The sequence below is a fragment of the Camelina sativa genome, chromosome 7 (assembly GCF_030686135.1).
Source record: "Camelina sativa cultivar CO46 ecotype springtype chromosome 7, ASM3068613v1".
Classification (NCBI taxonomy): domain Eukaryota; kingdom Viridiplantae; phylum Streptophyta; class Magnoliopsida; order Brassicales; family Brassicaceae; genus Camelina; species Camelina sativa.
In genome coordinates, this window is record NC_141886.1 from 18,725,963 (window position 1) to 18,746,605 (window position 20,643).

The following is a 20,643-nucleotide window of genomic DNA, read 5'->3' on the forward strand; positions in this document are numbered from 1 at the left end:
GTAGTGTTAGTGAAATTCTCTCAAGGTTTAAAGTGCTACCCAATGATACTTTAAAGGTTTAAAACATGATTTTCCCAAAAAGAAGTAAAAAGATAGGGTCAGTTAGGTAAGGAGAACCGACCGGTATACTATATATTTTGTAATTTTCCATAATTTCAGTTTTTAAAACTGAACGAAATTTTTTATTAAATTAAAATGTTATAGATAGAAAAAAATACTTAGGTTCATCTTTAGGGGTGAACCCTTTTATCCACCTCTTTCTTTTTAACCAATCAGAATCTTCTATATAATATTTTAATTTAAAAATAAATCAAAATTAAATTAAAAACAAACAAATTAAGGAAATAAAGAAAGTTAAATATTAGATTGATTAAGATTTTACAATTAAACGAGGTTATATATCGGTTTGAGTGATAAAAGAAAATTAGGATTTGGATTATACAATTAAAACGAAATTATGTGTCAATTTAGGTTTACAAATGAGGTGATTAGGGTTTAGATTTTTACAATTGAAACGAAATTATATCTCGGTTTGGGTACGAATGAGATGGTTAGAGTTTAGCTTTTACAATAATAACGAAATTATATGTGGGTTTGAGTTTACAAATGAAGTGGTTAAGGTTTAGATTTTACAATGAGAACAAAATTATATATCGGTTTGGGTTTACAAATGAGGTGGTTAGGGTTTAGATTTTACAACTAAAACAAAATTATCTGTTAGTTTGGTTTATAAAAGAGCAGTTTAGATTTTTAATTTTAAAATAATGTATAAAATTTTGTTTATTTATTTTATAAGGAAGTGAATGAAGAGGTTCCTAAGAGATTCACCCAAGTATTGTCCCTATAAATATAAAGAAATATAGAAACATACCGAAATCATCAAAATATCATAACTTAAGCAGAACAAAGCGAATTCAGTGTCGTTTTGGTTTCATTTCAAAACCCATGAACCGAATGAAAGTTCATCATTTTCGAACTAAACCAAACACTTTGAATTCGGTTAATTTCAGCTAGTTTTTCCTCAAACGTAATTTTTCAATTTGTGAACCAAACTTAGTAGTAATGGACCTAACTCACTCCTATAAACTAGCTAAATGGAGGAGGATTGCCTCACATTATATATATTCCCCAATGATTTTGTTTTCTTTCGATGTGGGACTCTAACACACCCTCCTCACACTCAGAAGACATTTGAAGCGTGAATTTTGTGGGACTGGACATCCAGGGTGGTAGGCCACTTTCGAGAAATTTGAACCTAGACTCTGATACCATCTTAGTGAATGTAGCCTAACTAATCCCAAAAGTTAGCTCAAAGGAGGAAAATTGTTTCACACTATATATATTCTTATTTGGAATAATTTTGACACACTCCTCTCATGCTGATATTTGAAGTGTGAAGTTTGTAGGACTGGATATCCACAAGTGTAGTCCATAATCAAAAAGTTTGAAACTAAACTATAAGATTATATTAGTAATATGACCTTATTCATTCCCAAAAATTAGTTGAAAGGAAGAGAATTATCTTTTTTTGTCAACTGGAGTATTATTACTTTCTTCAAAAAGTCAGATGACAGAGTCTTAAAACCCAAGAAAGGGTTACAACAACAAAGCCAAAATTTACAAAGCAAAAGTAGTAAAAACACTAAGACAAGCTTTGCAAGAAATTGAGAGAAAAATTGAATCTCTCACTTAACCCCAGTCCCATGAACTTTTATGCTTAACACGCGACCCTGCCGAGCTATGAGTGCAATCCAATTAACCCGTAACTTTTGGTCGGTTAACCATTAGAGATTAACCAAAAAACAAGCTTTCTTAAGCAAACATCAAACTTAAACATAAGGAAAGAGTGCTGCTAGATCCAACTCAACAACCACGTGTCACGATCTGAAGCGAAGTTGAGGACACATGGGACGAGAAGAGAAAGGAGTCACCAGTCTGACTTTTGCAACACCAGTCACCACCGATCTCCAAACCACCGGAAACCACCGCACACTTCACATAGTCATCATTTTCAGGCAATCTGATGGAGGCTCGAGCAAGCACAAAGGACCCAAGCCCAATCTTCTTCGTCAAGAACAGCCAGAGCACAAACTTCCCAGAGAAAGATGGTTCACCATCTCGTATGAAACCACCATGAACCTAAATACTAAAATTAAAAGATTCGAATCGATCCAGATACGTTGCAGCAAAAGAGAAGACCATCACCATCATCAATTACTTCATATCGAACCAGATTCACCGAACTAAACTCCAATCCACAAATAACAATTCATCCTTTTAAATTGAGAACCCCAATACGCTTGAAGGACAAATTAAACTCCTTAATAAAGGAAGGATCGAAGAATGACAAATTCAGATCAAAGGAAGGATAAGAGAAATAAAGATGCAAATGAAAGATAAGCTACAAAAGAAAATCAAAAACGATTGAGACAACAAAGAAAAACAAAATCCGGAAGAGAATCTGGAACCAAAAGCATCAAAGAACCACCGAGAGATGGACGACAGATCTTCTAGATAAAAACCGGTCAAAACGATACTATGTAAGCCATCGTTATCGGAAAAAGGCAGCCACCGTTGCTGAAAGAGCCAACAACTGCTGGAAGCGAGCCGACCAATGGTGTAAACGATACCACCGATGTCGGAAGGAAATCCAGTCGCACACCACCATAGAGATGAAAACGGTGCTGGACGATAAGCCAGACATCTCCTCTACCGAAGCTGGAGATGCCAGAAACTAAACCCGACTCACGGGAAGAAAATGCTGGTTTCAAATCATACGATCCAACAAAATAAAATTGACTGAGATTTCTCTCTGTAAATGATACAAGAGAGAGAAGAGAGAAAAATCAGAAAGAGAATTAAAGCATCTCCACTGGGAGTTGCACTCATGGTTGCTCAACCAATTGGGGCCCAAAAACTGAATAAAAAACCCATTTATCGGTCTATTTAGGAGAGAATCGATTATCTGGAAAGTAATTTGAGCAACCCACGAGAATCGTTACGTGGCATATTCTCATTTGTGGAAAAGAAAAATATAAAAGTGATTTTTTCTTTTTTTCTCCATTTTCTTCTTCCTTTCTTCCCCGAATTTTCTCTCTCTCTTCTCTCTCTATACAAACGGCGATTGGAAGGCGATTCATCCCATGATATAAGATTGGGATCACTCCAACTTAAGATCACACAAGGATCAAGAGATTCCAAGCTTATCTTGCGGAAGGTGGAATTCACGAGCTGGCTCTGAAGCACTCTCTCGTGAATCAAGTGGTGGTACGATGGATAGATGGGTGATTGACTCGCTCAATCGGTGGGATAATCGAATTGCTCGATCAATGAACGGATGAAGGATGTTGAATCACTCAACAAACTTAATTCGCAGGATTCTGAAGCACTAAGTGAACCACTCACAAATAACTAAAGAACAAAGTAATACAAAGACTCAAACTTTGTAAAGAAGAAAATGCTTCTATTACTTTAAAATGATCAAGGGTCTTTTACAAATGAACGAACTAATGAGCATATATAGGCTCAGCTACACGTTCTAGTGTTCTAAAACAAGAAACAAATCATAACAATTAATGAAAATATGGCACTGGACCATTAAGTGTAGAATCGGTCCAAATAAGGCAAGTGAGGTGTGCCTTGTGTCTCGTTAACTTGGGGAGGAAGTGGTGACGTCTTGGAAGCTTCTTGGTCACTTGTGGTAACTCAAATATGCACAAGAATAGAATAGGAATTAGTCATTGTGCATTGATGGCAGTCGGGTCCGATAAGGGCAAGTAATAATAGGATTGAATCCGCCTAATCCAATGGCTATTATTGCGTGTGAATATCCTCCAAATATTCTCTGGTGGTTGTAGAGGCTCTCCTGGTTTCCATATGTAGATTTGGAGCACGTCCAAATGAAGGCAAGAGGAAGTTTCCATATATGGCTCCAAGTAAATCAATGGACATGATTCAAAGGATGGTTTAGGCTTGGGTCTTCTCTTGGGTTGTTCTCCATGGGATGGGGACTTGTGGTGAATCAAATAGGTGTGTGGGCTTCCTCTAGGGCTGTTCCAAGTGTCAAAAGGCCGAAACTCTTCATAGCTTGCAATGATGTCTGATTCATCTGCGAGTAGTTCAAGTCCATCAGCGAGTAGTTCAACATGCCTGTCAGCGAGTAGTTCAGTAGGTCCAACGAGTAATCCAACAAGTACTTCAGCTATGACTTCTTGTGTCATCTTTGAATCAGATGAATGGTAAGTGATTCCTTGATGACTTGGTGTTGCCTCATTAAAAACCTTTCTAGGTAAACCCAGTGGGAAAAACCCTAGACAAGGGAAAAAGAGTGCAACAGTCATATCCCAACAATGAGGTAATTTGACTTGCTGATGCTTGATCCCTCTTGAACCATTGGACTCCTTAGGGTTAATTTGATGATGATTAATTAACCCTTCTCTTTGTGCTTGATCAGAACTTCATTTGGGAAAAGATTCTCCAAGATGCTCTTCGTGGACCGGTTTGGTGTGTGGCCCGGTTGGTTCACCATGCTCCCGGTTTGGTTTAGTTCTGATGTCCGCATCATCCTAAAACCGGAAAAATCAATTGATTCACCTCAAATCTTTTGATTTTTGCGGCTAAAACTGGAGGGTGGTTGGTTTATGAAGGCGATGGATTTTCCAATCGGTTAACCGAGGGTTGTTGGTTTATGAAACCGATGGCTTTCAAGACAAATCCTTTTGCTTGCTTTGATTTGCTCTGGTGCTCTCATGTGCATAATCGTAAGCCTTTTTGATTTGTCCCTTATCTTTAGGTATTTGGTGATGAAGATGATGCAAGATTCTTGATTTTGGTTTTTGGTTTTTGTTTTTTGAAGGTTTATGACTTGAATCGTTTCATAAGTCCATTGCTCTTTGGTGTTTATGGAAAACTCGACAGCAAAGTTAGAATGGAATGGAACAATAGATTTTTAGATTATTCCCTTATTTTGAGTTTTTTTTTATCTTCTTTTGTTGATTGTATTTGAGCAAGTACTTTTTTCTCACAAGGGTTTCTCAACCTTTCATGCTATTTTGACTTATGTGGCTTCAATCTATCTCTTGGTGATATCATATCAGTTTGATGAGAATGTTCATGGTGATGCAGTCATCAATAGTACATCAAAGTTATCGGAGTCTGTAATGGGGATTAGTTCTCATGAACTCTGTCTAGAATCTCAATAACTGCTAATGAGATCGTCTCTTATGTCTTTTGGTCTTTTTGCAGATCTCCCACTACAAGAAAACATGGGATTTACGACTACACAAATAGTCACTACATAGTCACTAATTTATACATAACGACTAAGTTACGACTAATAACTGTTGTCGTAAATCGATAGTCGATAAGGAAATTCAGTCGTAACATAGTCGGTAAATAGCGACCATATTACGACTATAAAACATAGTCGTAAAAGTAGTCAAACCTAGTCGTAAATATTTACGACTATTTAATGACAATTTTACGATTAATAAAATGTGAACAGAAGTAGTTTACGACTAGTTTGAGAATAGTTGTGATTTCGTCGTTAACTTATGCGACTACCTAGCTACTATTTGACGACTATTTTACGACAAATTTAATCCAGATTTAATGACTGGTTTGACGACTATAGTGATTAAAACCATATTTTTTTTGTTTTGTTTTATAATTCGAATTTCTACCAAAGAGAAACCTAAAATTCACATTTTATTAACAAAAAGTTCACCACAATTGTAATATGTTAACCACATTAGCAATTACAAAAAGTAGACAACATTCATAATAACCAAAAGAGAACCAAAATGATCAATCAAAAACTATGATTGACACATCATCCTAAAGTGACAAGTTCATGAGAGTTAAGGAATAGAGATAAGTAGCCTAAGAAGTAACCTAAGAAGCAGATGTTCTTGGTGTTGGAGGGGCGGTGGATGCATCACTTGATTCAGACACAAGGAATTCCACAAAGGCCAGATCAGTTTTGCGCTAGTACTTTTGGAAATGATCTATCTTCATCTGTTGCTCAGCCACAACTTTGGAATGTTCTGCTTCACGAGCAGCAATCTCAACATCACGTTTTGCATTATTGGCAATTTGTTCTTCAATTATACGATGAGCTTCTTTCATTTGCTCTTGCAATACTACAAACGACGACTCTCCTTGTTGATGGCTCTTGCCATTGAGAAGATCCTGAAGATGATCCTTGAGGCTTCCAAGTCCAAAAAGATTACCTCGTGAATCCTTCTCAGTGGACTTAGAAAAGAAAAACTGAAACTGTTAGTTCTGAAAATGAAAGTTGTGAAGACTCTTTAAATATAGATTGTGAAAATGGTACTTTACCTGAAGAAATATGGTCGTATAATCTTATGTTGTGAGCTCCTGAGCTCGTGAAGGATCTGACTCGATCTCAGATATCTTAGCTTGTAAGTTTTTCTCATAAGTTGAGAAGATCTTCTCGACCTTTCGATCGACATACATACTATCTGGCCTTGTATGTGTCTCTTTGAAAACCTCACCAAGACTCAACGGTCTCCTAAGTTTCTCTTCCTGGAATGTTAAAAAAGGAAAAAAGAAGGTTAATATATAAGTTAAAGCTACAAAAAAAGGTTAAGACATAAGTTAAAGTTACTCACCAAGCCTTGTTTGACATGTTGATACGATGTTGGCCTAGATAAGTGCATGTGTGGACCGAGACCATTACGGTCTGACATACGAGCATTGGAATAGATTCGACTCCTTTCTTGTGCTTCTTCATTATCCCACTGCGCAACCATTGTTTTCCAGAGAGTACCCTCAATCCATTAGGTTGCACTCGACTAGTCCTAACGTTGCATACCATGTTTTTCATCCGGTGTTGACATATCTCATAGAAAAAGTGTTGCATTGTCCGTGTTATCAATAGATCCCAAGTGTGTGTTTTCTAGGAAAAAAAATAGAATTAAGTTAGTGAAAAACAACAATTAAAACCTATCTATGAATGATATATGACATAAAACTATACCGCAAACTCAAGGAAATATCTTTCTCGTCTCTCCGGAGGCACACATGACCAATTATAGTATGGACCATCAAATTGGTTTGTAAAAAATTTAGTAATCTTCCGCACCAGTTGTGATTTGACATCACGAGTAAACTTCATAACATAAGAATCAAGTCAGCATCAAGCGTAAGCGTAAACCATACCGAAGTCATTTAAAATCAAATAAAAAAAAAATGTTGTTCGAGAATGTATGAAAAGCCGTCACAATCACATAACACATGTACTCTTCTAGTTACTACTAACTGATGAGAGACTTGGGAATGACAAAACAATAGTCAATAGTGATGTTTGTCTGCAACCGAGTTGTGTGTCATCTAAAAGCAACGATTCATCGACTCTAATCTAGAAAATGAAATTAATTCTAAGTCCAAATCCTATTTTAAAAGTGTTTACATACCAAGTCGTGTTAGGCTTCGGTTCCGGTGAGAGGACGTTCGTAAAAGTATGATGGTCCGACACCATAAGTATGGCGTTAAGAGCCCTCAACGTGTCCTCTCGGAGTTCCGGCAACACTGGATCTGACTCGTCGAAGTTGTTACCTTGAGAAGAAGGATGACTTTGAGCGTGAGAGTTCTGAACTGGAGATGTCACAGAATCATGCAAAGGATTCGATTGAACCGGTGGATTGTTCTGAACTTCTGGTAATGACCGAGTTGGTTGGTCTTTAACGCTTCGATTCAAGGAGTTCTGAAATAGGATATGTGGTGGTGGATAGTTTCTGACCTGAGGTGCGGCTGTCGTCGATAGTCGGGAGGAAACGCGGGACTTGTTCTTGAGGCGTCTGAGGCGTAGGATTTTGGGCCGCCGACGTGAAGTTGTATTGAGGCGGTAGAGGATTGACTTTTCTCACCTTGGACGGAAGGTTAGAGCCACCGGGTCTGAGAGAAGCGTTAGGGACAACATTCCTCTTTCGTCCAGACTTCTTAACAGGTGGCATCGTATGACGAAGACGAAGAGGAAGACGTTGAGATGGCTTAGGTGAAGAGGAAGACGAAGAAAAGACAGATCGGAGATTGAGAGAATAGGAGATTGAGAGAATCGGAGATTGAGAGAATCGGCGAAGAAGAAGAATGGTGAGAAATGAGAGATTAGGATTGTAAAATTAGGGTTAGGTCGATTGTTATAGGCTGGACTGCGTAAATAGATTCCCAGGTTTAATTAACCCAAAATATTTTAAAATTAGTCGCTTATTAGTCGGGGATTAGTTGGCATGTAATTTTATATTAAAAAGTTGGGCTTGTTTTGGAGTGCAAAATCAAAATCTGGTCCAACACGTAATAACCATGTTTAAACCCAATATTTTGAAGTTAGTCACTTGTTTGTCACGAATCAGTAGCCAAAATTAATTTTATAAAAACCATATAATTTAATTTAGTTTATATATTATTTAAAGCATACTACTTATATATACACTACTTAATATATTGATCACTTAAAATTTACAAAACATTACTTACATATATACTTAATATAATAAAATTAAGACTAGAAATGACTTAGCATATATAAATAAAGACCACAATTTTTGATAATTCAGACCTACTAATTCATATACATTTTCTTGAGCTTCACCTCTACAGGTAATTTTTCACTTTGCAACCAATTCACATCTGCAGTAATAGAAAACAAAAGCTCAAGTCTAAACAATTAATAAGACATGGTGCACCTAAAATTATATAACAATAAGTATAGATATGGTAAAGCAAGCATAAAAAATTTGACATTACGGGTTAATTTTGTTTGTACCTTTGAAAATGAGAATAATATGATGAGAATGCCACAACATGATGCTTGTATTTATAGTTTATATGTGAAGAATGCCACAACATTAGTCGCTGTCTAGTCGCCAACTTACCGACTCACAGACAAAGTTGCTACGTAGTCGCCAAATTAGCTACTCTGATGCAACTAAATTAAGTTCTTTCCATTTAGTCGTATAATGGTCGTTAATCAACAACTACAGTACCGATTATTGTATTTGGTCGGCAAATAACGTCTGAGTTACGACTAAATTTAGGCAGTTGTAACGTGGTAGCTACAGCGTCGACAAGTAGTCAGGAAATTAAGCGACTACGTATTTAGTCGTTAATTGTAGTCGTAAATATCCTGTTTTCTTGTAGTGTCCTTAGGCTATTTTCTATCAGACTTGGCAATGATGTTTTTGCATTTCCCTGCTCTTGGTGGTATTGAATACGTAAGGCATCATATAATATTTTCCATATTTGTTTATGAACTTTGATAGGAGTTGGCATTTAATTCCGGTTTGGCTGAATGGATTTGGTATTTACTATTTAGCTAATGGTGTTGTTCTTTTGTTACTTGTTTAAGGTTTTTCATCACTTCTTATCGATGCTTGCGATCATTCTTTCTGTCACAAGTGGGCAAAATCAGTTCTACATCTTCATAGTTCTCTTATCAGAGGCCACAACTCCGTTTGCTCTCACGATTAATCTACGGACTCACCACAAATCATCTTTCAGAAGCAAAGCAGTGCACTTTGTCACCGATCTCAACGCTGGTCTTCTTCTTAATCCCATCTCTGATAAACCCCCCTCCTCTGCTTCTCCTCCTCTTCCGGTATCTATCTTAAAGTTTTCATCTTTTTCTCTTTTTGTGTTCTTGTTTGACATTTAAGTCTATCTTTTGTTCTTGACCATTGCTTATGGGAATTTTACTGTAAACTGATGGGTCTTTGCTATAAATTTGTGTGTGCTCATTTAATCAGCTCAGGTTAGTTTTCTCTTTTTTTCTTAATTAGGGTGAGGAAGATGAGTCTAATAAGAGAAATCAACTAGAGTCTATCACTGAGGAGCAGCAGCAGCCTAAGAAGGATTTGGTAGACTAGCCAGATACTTCTCATTTCTGTGCATTCCTTGGTTCACTATTGTCTTCAGATCCCAAAGACAAAAAGAACGATCAGGATCAAGACGAAGAATCAGAAGAAGAAGAAGAAGAAAGAAGATTCTGAGGTAGAAACAAGTGATACATCATCATCTTTCTGTTTCTCAAAATACTTTCTCGTTGGTCTTTTGTCTAGTCTTGTCACTACCTCTTCTGCTTTATAATCGTTGAAGTGAAGCTATTGTTTATTGAAATCACATTGCTTTTGTTTTAAGACATATCCACTTTGAAACATTTCATCTTTTTTTTATGTTGTGTTCTTGTTGAAGCCAGTTTTTAATTAGTCAAGCCTGTTTTTGATTAATCAAGCTTTTGCTTCCTTTTTTTTTATGTATTTAATTTAAATAATTGTTTTTGTGATTTTAGATTATTAAAATTTGTTAATTAATAAACAATAATTAAAAAATATTATTTAAATACTTGAACAACTTTTTTTAGTGTTTTCTACTCGAGGGTTGATTTTATTTAAGTTCTAAATAAGTTACTTTAATTAGTTTAATATTAATTATATAACTAATTAATATTTAAACAACTTAAGAGAGTTGCTGGAGTGGAGATGGTCTTAGGTTACACTATATATATTTCCTAAAAATTTTATTTTCTTTGGATACGAAACTCTAACAGACCTAGATCAAAGATACCGATTGATATACGTAAAATGAAAATTCTACACAATAGATTTTTTTGAGTTGTAGATAAATTTGAGTTGTTTCTCAGATTTTTTTTTTCCAACGTTTTCGTTATAGTTTTCATTTTTTTATTGCTGAAAAAAATTTGAGGTTATATATGATTGGTGCCATATTTTTTTTTTATATGGATCCCCCACTCATGAAACAATGGTTGACTTTGACATAAGAACATGATCAAATATTCCTCAAAACTGTTTATAATAAAATAAAATTTCACTAACCCACAAAATTATGTTTTTTTTTTCTCACTGTTTGACAAAATATTTTCTGCCAACGAAACTATGTGGAAAATTTTTCTTTTCTTAGTGTAGATTGTAAGTATAGACTGTAAATGGTTATCTGATTGATTTTTACAGTAAAATATACGTTTGGTAAGAAAATAGAAAAAGTGTGTCCTCGATTTTTCACACAAAAAACGTGCCGAAATATCTAGTCAAAATTGGAAATTTTTTATTTTACGCAGAGGATAAGAAATTATAAATCAAAATGTGAAACCTTGAATTCAAACTCTGTATTGGCCATATTAAAATAAACATATGGAACAACGCTATAATAATAAGCGAAAAGTGAAGTTTTATTAATTTATAAGATAGGGGAGAATACAAAGACGCAAAGACAAAACAGCAAGAAGAAAAAGATGACAAAGCACCATGATATGGAGGAAACAAGATGAAGCAACAATGGAGTAAAACGCATTAGTACATTACTATATTTGGATCATAGATCAGTTCTTGCGAAGCACAATGAGGTACTGCATTCCAGGTTTACAATTCTGGAGACGAGACATCTGTTCGCGCGCCTTGACCTCGACAAGCTCAAAAGCTTTCCTCATGATCTCGGTCCCAAAATGTGCGGAAATGAACGCTCCATAAAAGGCTTTGAAGGAGATGGCCAATATCTTGGGGTCTAACGGAAACTCATTTTCAGAGTGAATGATATCCTCAAAAGCCTCGATTGTGAACTTCCCATTCTCCTCAATGATTTGCCTTATCTCGCCTTGTTCCGCAAAGTAAATTGAGGTTCTGAAAGTGTCCACCTTTTCTTGCTCGGTCACACCCTTTTTTAAACCAAAAGAAGAAGAAGATAAGTTAGTTAGGTACTTATGTAATTATACGTAATACTTTGAAGATAAAACTATGTTATCTACCTGTTTAGCAAGATCACTAAGAGATTCTCCGATAAAATCCATTACTGTTCCTTTAGGTGTCTCGGACATCTTAACTCCGTCTCTTAGACACGAACCTAAAAGCAACATCAAACCCCCAGGAACGAGCTCTTCAGCTCTAACATCCAATAGTTTCTTGGTGTCGATAGAGTACTGATCAAAATATGCTTTCTTGACTGCTTGGTTAAACCCGGTGCACTGCATGTCTTTGTTCCATAAGGGAGAGTCACGGTCCATGATCCCTTTGGGAATCTTGGAGGTGAAATGGAAGGCGTAACTCATGACTCCAATGTGGAAACTCTCCTTAGGGAGAACACGGTCGAAGAAGGAACCAGGAACTCCGGCGCTATAGTATCTCCTCCCTGGAGGAAGTGTCTTGAAGAGAGTGTTGAAATCGTTGAGGGTAAAGTCGTTGAACAAGACTTGGAACTCGATGTTATCCACCGGGTTTTGTCCGGTTTCTCTTTGGTACTTTTCTTCTACCGCATCTATTATATTCTGGACTGCCACAAAAGTGTTAGGTCCACTTGCACAACCAAAGTCTGCTACATTGAACCGATTCGATATCAAATCGAGGCTGAGGTTGGCTGAGATCGCCTCGGTCATCTTGTCCTTTGCCGCTTCCAACAACGCTCTCTGTATATAGAGGAGACGTAAATACATACATCTTAGGAGTTAGGAATACTGAATACAGGACCTAGCTAACAAATGAATGCAAAATATATGTATTAAAACCTGATACGAAGACTGTTGGTTGTAACTCTCAGGACCATCTCCTCCAATCATGATCCAATCTGGAGTGGTAGTCATAGTGTCTCTCTTCTTTCTTCTTCCCACTCTTCTTCTCTTGTTTGATGCTTTGGTTTGTGATGAGAGTAGTGATAATCCATGGACGTCTCTATGCCTATTTATAGTAATATTTCTTGTGAGTTTAGTATTATTATATTCAACGTAAACTTTACGTGGAACTTAGACAAATTTGTAACTCAGGATAATGTGACATATGTTAAAAAATCATTTAGATTGTGACATTTGTAAAATAGTTGTTGGACCGCTAAAATTTTATATCATAAATAAAGTTTGCAAATTGAACCTCACTATTCCTGCCTAATGAAATGGATGAATAAGGGTCTGAAAATATAGACGTTTTATTGAATTTTAATTTATAAAATTTTTTGAACAGTTTAACAAAATTAATAAAATTAAATAATCGAAATTTTGTTAAAGATTGTTAAAGAGTTTTATAAATTAGTTTTTAAAATTTTGTAAAGTTTTCCAAACAATTCCTGTATTTTTGTGATACTTTTCATGATTTTATTTTGTAAAGAAAGTGTCTAGAATCATAAACTAATAACATAGTAATTGAATTCATTAAACCAAATTTATTAAGATTTTAAATGACTTTTTATAAATCACAAACTAATAACACTAAATTTTAATGGAATTTAACAAAATTTTCATGTAATAACAATAAATTTTACATAACATTTAAAATCTTTAAAATTCTAGTCAAATCTCAAACCAATAACTTCGGATTAAGTTTAGATTTTCTAGGCCACAGTCAGTTTAAATAGTGTCACGCTTAACAATTACACTCATGTGTTTTAGGAAAATTAATCATGTGGTTAGAATGCAGATCACCTCTTGATTATATGACTTTTGCAAAATAGTTCGTATAAGATTACGAAAGAAATTCGTATAACTATATAAGCTTTAAATTTTAGTAAATTTGAATTTTGTTTACGGTTTTAAATTTTTCAAATTTTTATTTTATAATCAAACGATTAAATTTTTTTTATTGCTTTTGTCAATTTAAGAAAAAAAATCTAAAATCTATGTTACTTGAACATTTCATCTTTTGAAGGGACTTGAGATTTTTTTCTTCCATTATTCATTTTAAAGTTTTATATAAAAAATCTTAACTAATCTGAAAAACTTAAAAACTTATGACCATTGATAGCTATAATTAGGTCTTCTGAAACTAAACAAATAAGGAAACTATTTTTAGAAAATGACGTGATACACGAAACAAAGAGATTAGTCAAATGTGACCGGCGAGACCACAGCCGTCGAAAAAGATTTAGTCACATGCCCATACATATATTATTGTATGTGTTAAGTGTGACCGGCGAGACCACAGCCGTCGAAAAAAGTTATTAATATACGTTTCCTTCTAATTTTGAAGTTTGACTATAAGCAACAGAAAATATTATATATTTGGTCTTTGACAAGTCAAGAAATATTGTTTGGACAATGACACGCATTTCGAACTTTAATATCATATCGCTTTCTCATTCTGATGTTATTTTGGTATTCAATGTTTATAGTTTTTGTAATGGTTTTTGATTTTTGTTTTTGAAAATCTCTTTTTTTTAATCAATTCAAGATTTTATAAAATTGATTTTCAAAAAATTCAAGAATCTAGTTTTTGGAAGATTTTAACAATTTTCATTAATAATCTAAAAACTATTTTATTTGAGTTTTTCAGTTTCATTTTTTTTTATTTAACTTTTGAAGGAAATACATGTTGACTTTATTTACTCATTTTATGATTTGTATATGTACATATATCTTATTGGTGCTAACGATATGGTTAAATAGTTAATTGACTAGGGAATTTCAAAGATATTTTTCCAATACCATTTTTTAAAATATATCTTCCTAAAACTTTCTCAAAAAAACACTACTAAAAATCATATATTTATTTAAATATGTATGTAAACTTATAAAAATATATATACACAAACAATCGTTAAATGTGTGTAGAATTATATATAATTTATAAAGAACTTTTAAAACTTTTGAAAAAACTTTGAAAACGTATAAAACTTTATATATATTTTGATCGAATTTCTAATTTAAAATGTATCTTTGAAAAGAAGCAAATCAAAAATAGTATTTTCAAAAATTCTCTTAATTAAACTATCATCCGAGTTTTAAGAGAATGTATTCAATCCAATATATTGAGTAATTTGAATTTTTATATGATTTAGATGATTTTAGGGAAGTTGATATGATTTATTGTAAATAAGATAAATTCTTTTAAAATTTGGTGATAGAATATTTAATCCATTAGTTTGAATCAAAAAGAAAAGTCATATGGCATGCATATCTTAACTTATCATGGTGTAAAATAACATTTTTGACAGATAAAGTATCACTTCTTAGTTGATTGTCGGGTGTCAATGTTGAATGTCCAATACAGGAAGGAACTCAAATAATTTGTACAGTTAATATTTGACAAAGGAAAGATATTTACAAAAAACAAATATATTATTTTACAACAAAAAAGGTAAAAGATGGGACAATAAAGATAGAAAAAGTTGTGTAATTGTTTTCTACATTTTTGAAACTTTTTATAAACTTTGGTATCTGAAAACCATTTTTGTGAGTTATTAGTGTTAAATGCAGGAAAAGAAAATTACAGTCTTTTGCTTTAAATTTGAAAGTTTGACTATCAACAACAATATATGTTTCAAACTAGTTATAGTTATTCAACTTTAATAATGTTTAAATATTTGGTCTTTGACAAGTCAAGAGATAAGAGTTTGGGAGGATGTTGATGTTTTGTTTCATCACGGATAACGACTCTATTTTTGCTTTTAACTTAGAAAATGACCTTTAAGATATTATCTCGCTTTCTCATTTTGTTGTACTTTTTCTAATTTGTTGCAGGTATCAGTTTTTTTCTCTTAGTTAAAATTTTAAGTAAAAACAGTTTGTATTTTCTCAAATTATTCATGATATATATATATATATATATATGTTCATATCTAGTTTGGGGCTAAGGGTACGATACGTTGTTTTCAAGTTTGGTGATAGAGTAATTAATCCATTGGTAAATTTTTCTCCAGAAGAGTTAAAATGTTTGACTCGAAAAGAAAATTCTTAAGCATATCTTTATACCGGTCATGGTGTAAAAACATATTTTTGACGCAGATTACTTAGTTTAATTGTTGAATATAGAGAATAAGAAAATAGTTGGAGAAATGTTACGTAACTAAATTAACAAAAAAAAAAGTAAAAATAGAATTATTTTAAAAAAATGCCATAAACAGTAAAAAAATTTGTAAAAGCTGCTATATTCATCGATTTTTTTACGAATTAACTGCTAATTAAGAAGACAAAACTAGTTTTTTATATTTATTTTTTATTTTTCTTATTTTTTTTCTTTTTCATATTCTTTCTAATCGAAAGATATTATCTAAATAAAACAATTTTTTTTTTCTCTCTTCTAATTGTTCTAGCCGTTGCTTATTACTTTCTCCGATGGTTGGAGATTGATAGCATTGTCATCTTCTTCCTTTCATTCATCTCAATTCTTTTTTTCTCTTGGCAATGATAGATCTTTCCAGAGTGGAAACTCTTACGTCGGTTTTGGTGGGATCTATGATGTTCATAATCAGATCCATGGCTTCCTTTTTGGTCATGAGGTTGAAGTTTTTTGATCTGGTTTTGCGACTCGCCAATATAGTTTGTTGGATATGTTTTATTGTGTGTTATGGTTGTGGTTTAGAAGAGTTTTTGTCTTGGTTTTAAGGTTAGATCTGAATTCTTTCACATCCTCTCTTCAAAAATCTCGCTGAGAAAAAATACTATTGAATCGTGTTGATGGCATAGTCACAAAAAAACATGACAAATCTCAAATCTGAGTTGGAGTATTTTCCTCGTAATTGACCAAATTTTAATTTAATGAACAACTTTAATTTTTAATGAACAACTTTAATCATCAATAGACAATTTTAAATTTCAGTAGACAGCTTTATTCATAGACAATTTAAATTTCTAATGGACAACAATTTTGGCTTATTTTCTCATCTTTTAATCATACTTGACTTGTGAAGAGTTTTTATAGATAATTTTAATATTTAGAGGACAACATTTTGTACAAATCCATTATCATCTCCAATCTTGTCCATGACCTAGTCAATCGTCAACTAATTCTCACGCTCTGTTTTTTCTATGGACAAATATGTCTCTAATTTAAATTTGTCCACCGCGAAAGCATCTAATATCATACCACATTTAATGCTTTGTTTCTTTGTTTTTAGTTATTTAATGATGTTATTGTTCAAGGTTAGTTTTGTAATTTTTATAAATGTCATAAAGATGAATTATGGCATTTCTAGAAAGGAAAACAAAATGTGGCATTGCTAATTAGTTTTTTTTTTTGAGAATGTGGCACTTTTAACAAAAATCCCTAAAAATATTGGGAAAACCCTAAATAATAAAAATAACCAACAAGCGCATGTCGGATGGATTTGATTACATGTTCTGGAAGTGTTACCACCAAACCTTACTGATACATTTTAAAATTTAGTGAAAAGCTTGTATATATATATAGCTTAAGAAATAAGATTAAAAATTTAATATCGTTTAGCGGGTTTTTAACGTTTGATAAATGCTGTTAAATCGTAAAAAAAAAATTACTAACTTTCTGTAAATGGAATATTTTTTTCCCAAACAAAATTTCAGATGTATAACGTTTAAAAAAAGAAGATGGGATATTTTTTTTTTCTAAAACTATATGGAATAATAAAAGAAAAAGATATGTTTCACTAGATGCTTTCATTAATCCTTTTAATAAATGCATCTCCACTGGATTCTGATTCAAATCGATTAACTTTTCATTGGAAACCAATGAATCTTCTAAATATATTGTCGTCTTCAATTTTACATTTGTCAAATGTTTTAACCTTATCTCTGATTCTTCATTTTTTCTTGCTTTGGTGTATTTTTAATTTTCTTTTATCAATCGTCATAAATAATTAAATTAAATTAAATAATTAAACAAGTATTTAAATCAAACCAGCATAATTTAACCATTTCACGTTGATGGATATTACTGTTCCGTTATCTTTCATGGCGGTACAAACAGAAAAGTTAGTTTTAAGGTTTAAAGTGTTAGTGAGATCATTTTAAAGGTTTATAGTGTTAGTGAAATTCTCTCGAGTTTTAAAGTGCTACCCAGTAACATTAGTAAATAGAACACCAATGAGAATGATAACTTCATAGAGGGGTATAAGACAAAGTGACCCTCTATCCCCTTATCTTTTCATTTTATGCTCAGAAGTTCGTCATCTACTTCACAAAGCAGAAACAAACAAGAAACTCAAAGAAATGAAGATTAGTAATATTGGTCCAAAAATAAATCATCTTTTGTTTGTTGGAGATGTTCTCTTCTTTTGTCGTGCCTACAAAAAATCATGCTCTACCATAATGGATATTCTTTCAGAGTATGAATTGGTTTCCGGTCAAGCAATAAATTTACATAAATCAGCAATTTCTTTTGGTTTCAAGGTTGCTTAACATGTGAAGACCAGGCTGAGAAGGATACTCAACATTCATAACAATGGAGGCTGTGGAAAATATTTGGGATTGCCATAAAAAACTTGGTAAAAAGAAAAAGGAGATATTTGATTTCATTGTGGAGAGAACCAGACGACCAATGGATGGTCAAACCGGTTGTTATCTGATGTGGGTAAAGAGATCCTAATTAAAACTGTGGCTCTTTCTCTTCCAGTTTATACAATGAATTGTTTCAAACTCCCTAAAAGGAATATGTGAAGATATTGTTGGTCTTCTACCAAATTCTGGTGGAAAAAAGGAACAAGCAGAAGATCAATGCATTGGTTAGCCTGGAAATGTCTTGCTTTACCAAAGAGAGAAGGGGGACTAGTATTCTGAGATATTGAACATTTCAATATAGCAATGTTGGCCAAACAAGTTTGGAGATTCTTACAATCACCCAACAGTCTGCTATCAAGGTTGTTGAAAGGAAGATATTTTGCAGACTCTAACATTCTAAATGCAACTCTTGCTCGGAAACCATCCTTTGTAAGGCATTCACTTCTAGAAGGTAGAGATTTACTAAGGGAAAAAATGTGAGATTTACTGTAACATCCGCGAACCAAATTTGGGGATTTTGGGGATGGGTGTCGGTCGACACCAGCAATTTCTGGTTCGATGAGAGTGTTTTAATTGTCGATTTGGGTCGGTTTGGTTTAAGGAAAACCATGGAACCGGGTTATTTAAAGGAAAAGTCGATGAGAAGGGTTTTGGCAAGTGCTTTTGTCGCTGTTTTCCTTTGTTTTTGAGAGAAGAAGTGTTCTTGAGGTTTTGGGAGAGTTTGTGATATTTCTTGGCGGTTTTTGGGAGATTTGTTCCTGATATATCATGGTTTTTATGGTTTTTAACTATGATATAAGTGTGCTTGGTTCATCGGGCCATACAAGACAGTGTCTCAGTTTTTATTGTTTCAAACCGTATTTTTTTTTATTGAGTCAAAATTTTTGTTGGAAACTATGATTTTTCTTTATAGAATACTGCCATGGTTGATTAATGCTACAGACTGAATCCACAATCGACTAATAAAAAATCCAATGGCTGACCAGAGAACCAGAGACATCCGAATTTCCAACAGAATCCATAAAAGCCTCAGGTAATTTCTGTGCTTTTTTTTTTACCTCATCAAGGAGATTGATGTTCATAGAGCTTGACTCCTTGTTCATACCTGACAAGTAAGCTTTAAAAAAAAATGGTATTCCTCTCCCAAGTTTGAAAGATTTTTCCTGAGAGCTTTGTTTTAAAAAAAAAAAGATAAAAGATGAGATGATTTTGATCAGTTTAGAGAGCTAGGTAAATTACATGTGACCTCATTATTCCACTCTTGAGTCAAATGATCACACAAAGCTTGGAAGCGAGGGGTAGGTAAATTACCGATGACCCCATTATTCGCCTACATCTTTGAGAAAAAAAAGAAGATAAAAAAAACAACAAAGCAAAACTCAAAGGAAAATAAAAATAGAATAAGTCTGGGAGAGAAAAAGAGTACCACATGAGGTAAAAGTTTTATCTTGCTTGTTATGGTATAGTACGGGAATGAGTCTAGAAGGTTTTTGACATTGATCAAATTGATGAGACCCACCGATGAAGGCTTAATGGAGGAAGTAGTGAAATTTGTTTTGAATTTGGGATGCTATGAATGTCAACGTAGAAGTACATGGTGGTTCGATTTGGATTTATCTGCTAAGCATATGGATTATGGTTTGGATGATCATGGCATTACTTTAGAAAGAGAAGGAGTTTCCGCGTTTTCAAACCTCTTTCACATGTCTAAGTTTCTGTTTTGCTTGAGGGCAAGCAAAGGCTAAGTCTGGGGGAGTTGATATATCATGGTTTTTACGTTTTTAACCATGATATAAGTGTGCTTTTTGAGTCTTTTGATTTGTCTTGTAGCATGTTTTTGAGTCTTTACAGGTTTTCTAGGATTTTGGCACAGATGGAGCAAAGTGAAGCAAATTGGATAATTTTTGGAACATTGAACCGAATAAATCAACTTGGAATCAATCAAGAGTGATGGTGTCGATCGACACCACACTTGGTGTCGGTCGACACCCTGTTTACCCGACTCAAGACCCAAGTTTTGGAAAATTTACAAAAGTTACCCAAAGTTTTTCATATTTGCATCATTAATCCTTGGACGTGTTTTAGGACATATATATAGTACATTTAGGTTTTAGAAACCCTTAAGTTTTATTCTAGCAGCTTTTATTGTTTGAGAGATATTGAGAGCTTTTGGGAGAGAGATCTGAACTTCTTTGTAGAGAGAATAATTTCTTTGTAGAGAGAAGAATTTCTAAACTCCTTCTTTTACTTTTGATATCTATTGCTTATTATTCAGAAAATATGTTTTGTTCTTCATTGAACATGTCTGAGTAGTTTGCTTGTTAGGTTCAGGGTTTTTCACAGGGATTTTATGATTTATTAGATCTGTTTATTTAGGATTCATTATTTTTCTAGATCTTCATCATAGGTTGTTCTTCATATTAATCCTTGATTGTCTATCT

The 20,643-nt window shown here is 33.6% G+C and overlaps 2 protein-coding genes across 2 annotated transcripts; one reads left to right on the forward strand and one right to left on the reverse strand.

Moving 5' to 3' along the window:
* The first annotated feature begins 4,349 nt into the window (after positions 1-4,349).
* Positions 4,350-10,142, forward strand: LOC104704674 (uncharacterized). The gene is made up of 8 exons (XM_087458508.1): positions 4,350-4,354; positions 4,454-4,535; positions 4,695-4,760; positions 4,856-4,944; positions 5,027-5,169; positions 9,160-9,233; positions 9,368-9,616; positions 9,798-10,142. The coding sequence occupies exons 1-8, from the start codon at positions 4,350-4,352 to the stop codon at positions 9,882-9,884; spliced, it is 795 nt and encodes a 264-aa protein (XP_087314634.1). The 3' UTR covers positions 9,885-10,142.
* A 1,043-nt stretch (positions 10,143-11,185) lies between these two features.
* LOC104701256 (paraxanthine methyltransferase 1) lies at positions 11,186-12,678 on the reverse strand. The gene is made up of 3 exons (XM_010416904.2): positions 12,530-12,678; positions 11,777-12,430; positions 11,186-11,686 (listed from the first exon to the last, which is right to left on the reverse strand). Exons 1-3 carry the CDS (start codon positions 12,602-12,604, stop codon positions 11,354-11,356), a joined length of 1,062 nt encoding a protein of 353 aa, XP_010415206.2. The 5' UTR covers positions 12,605-12,678; the 3' UTR covers positions 11,186-11,353.
* Between the last annotated feature and the right edge of the window lie 7,965 nt (positions 12,679-20,643).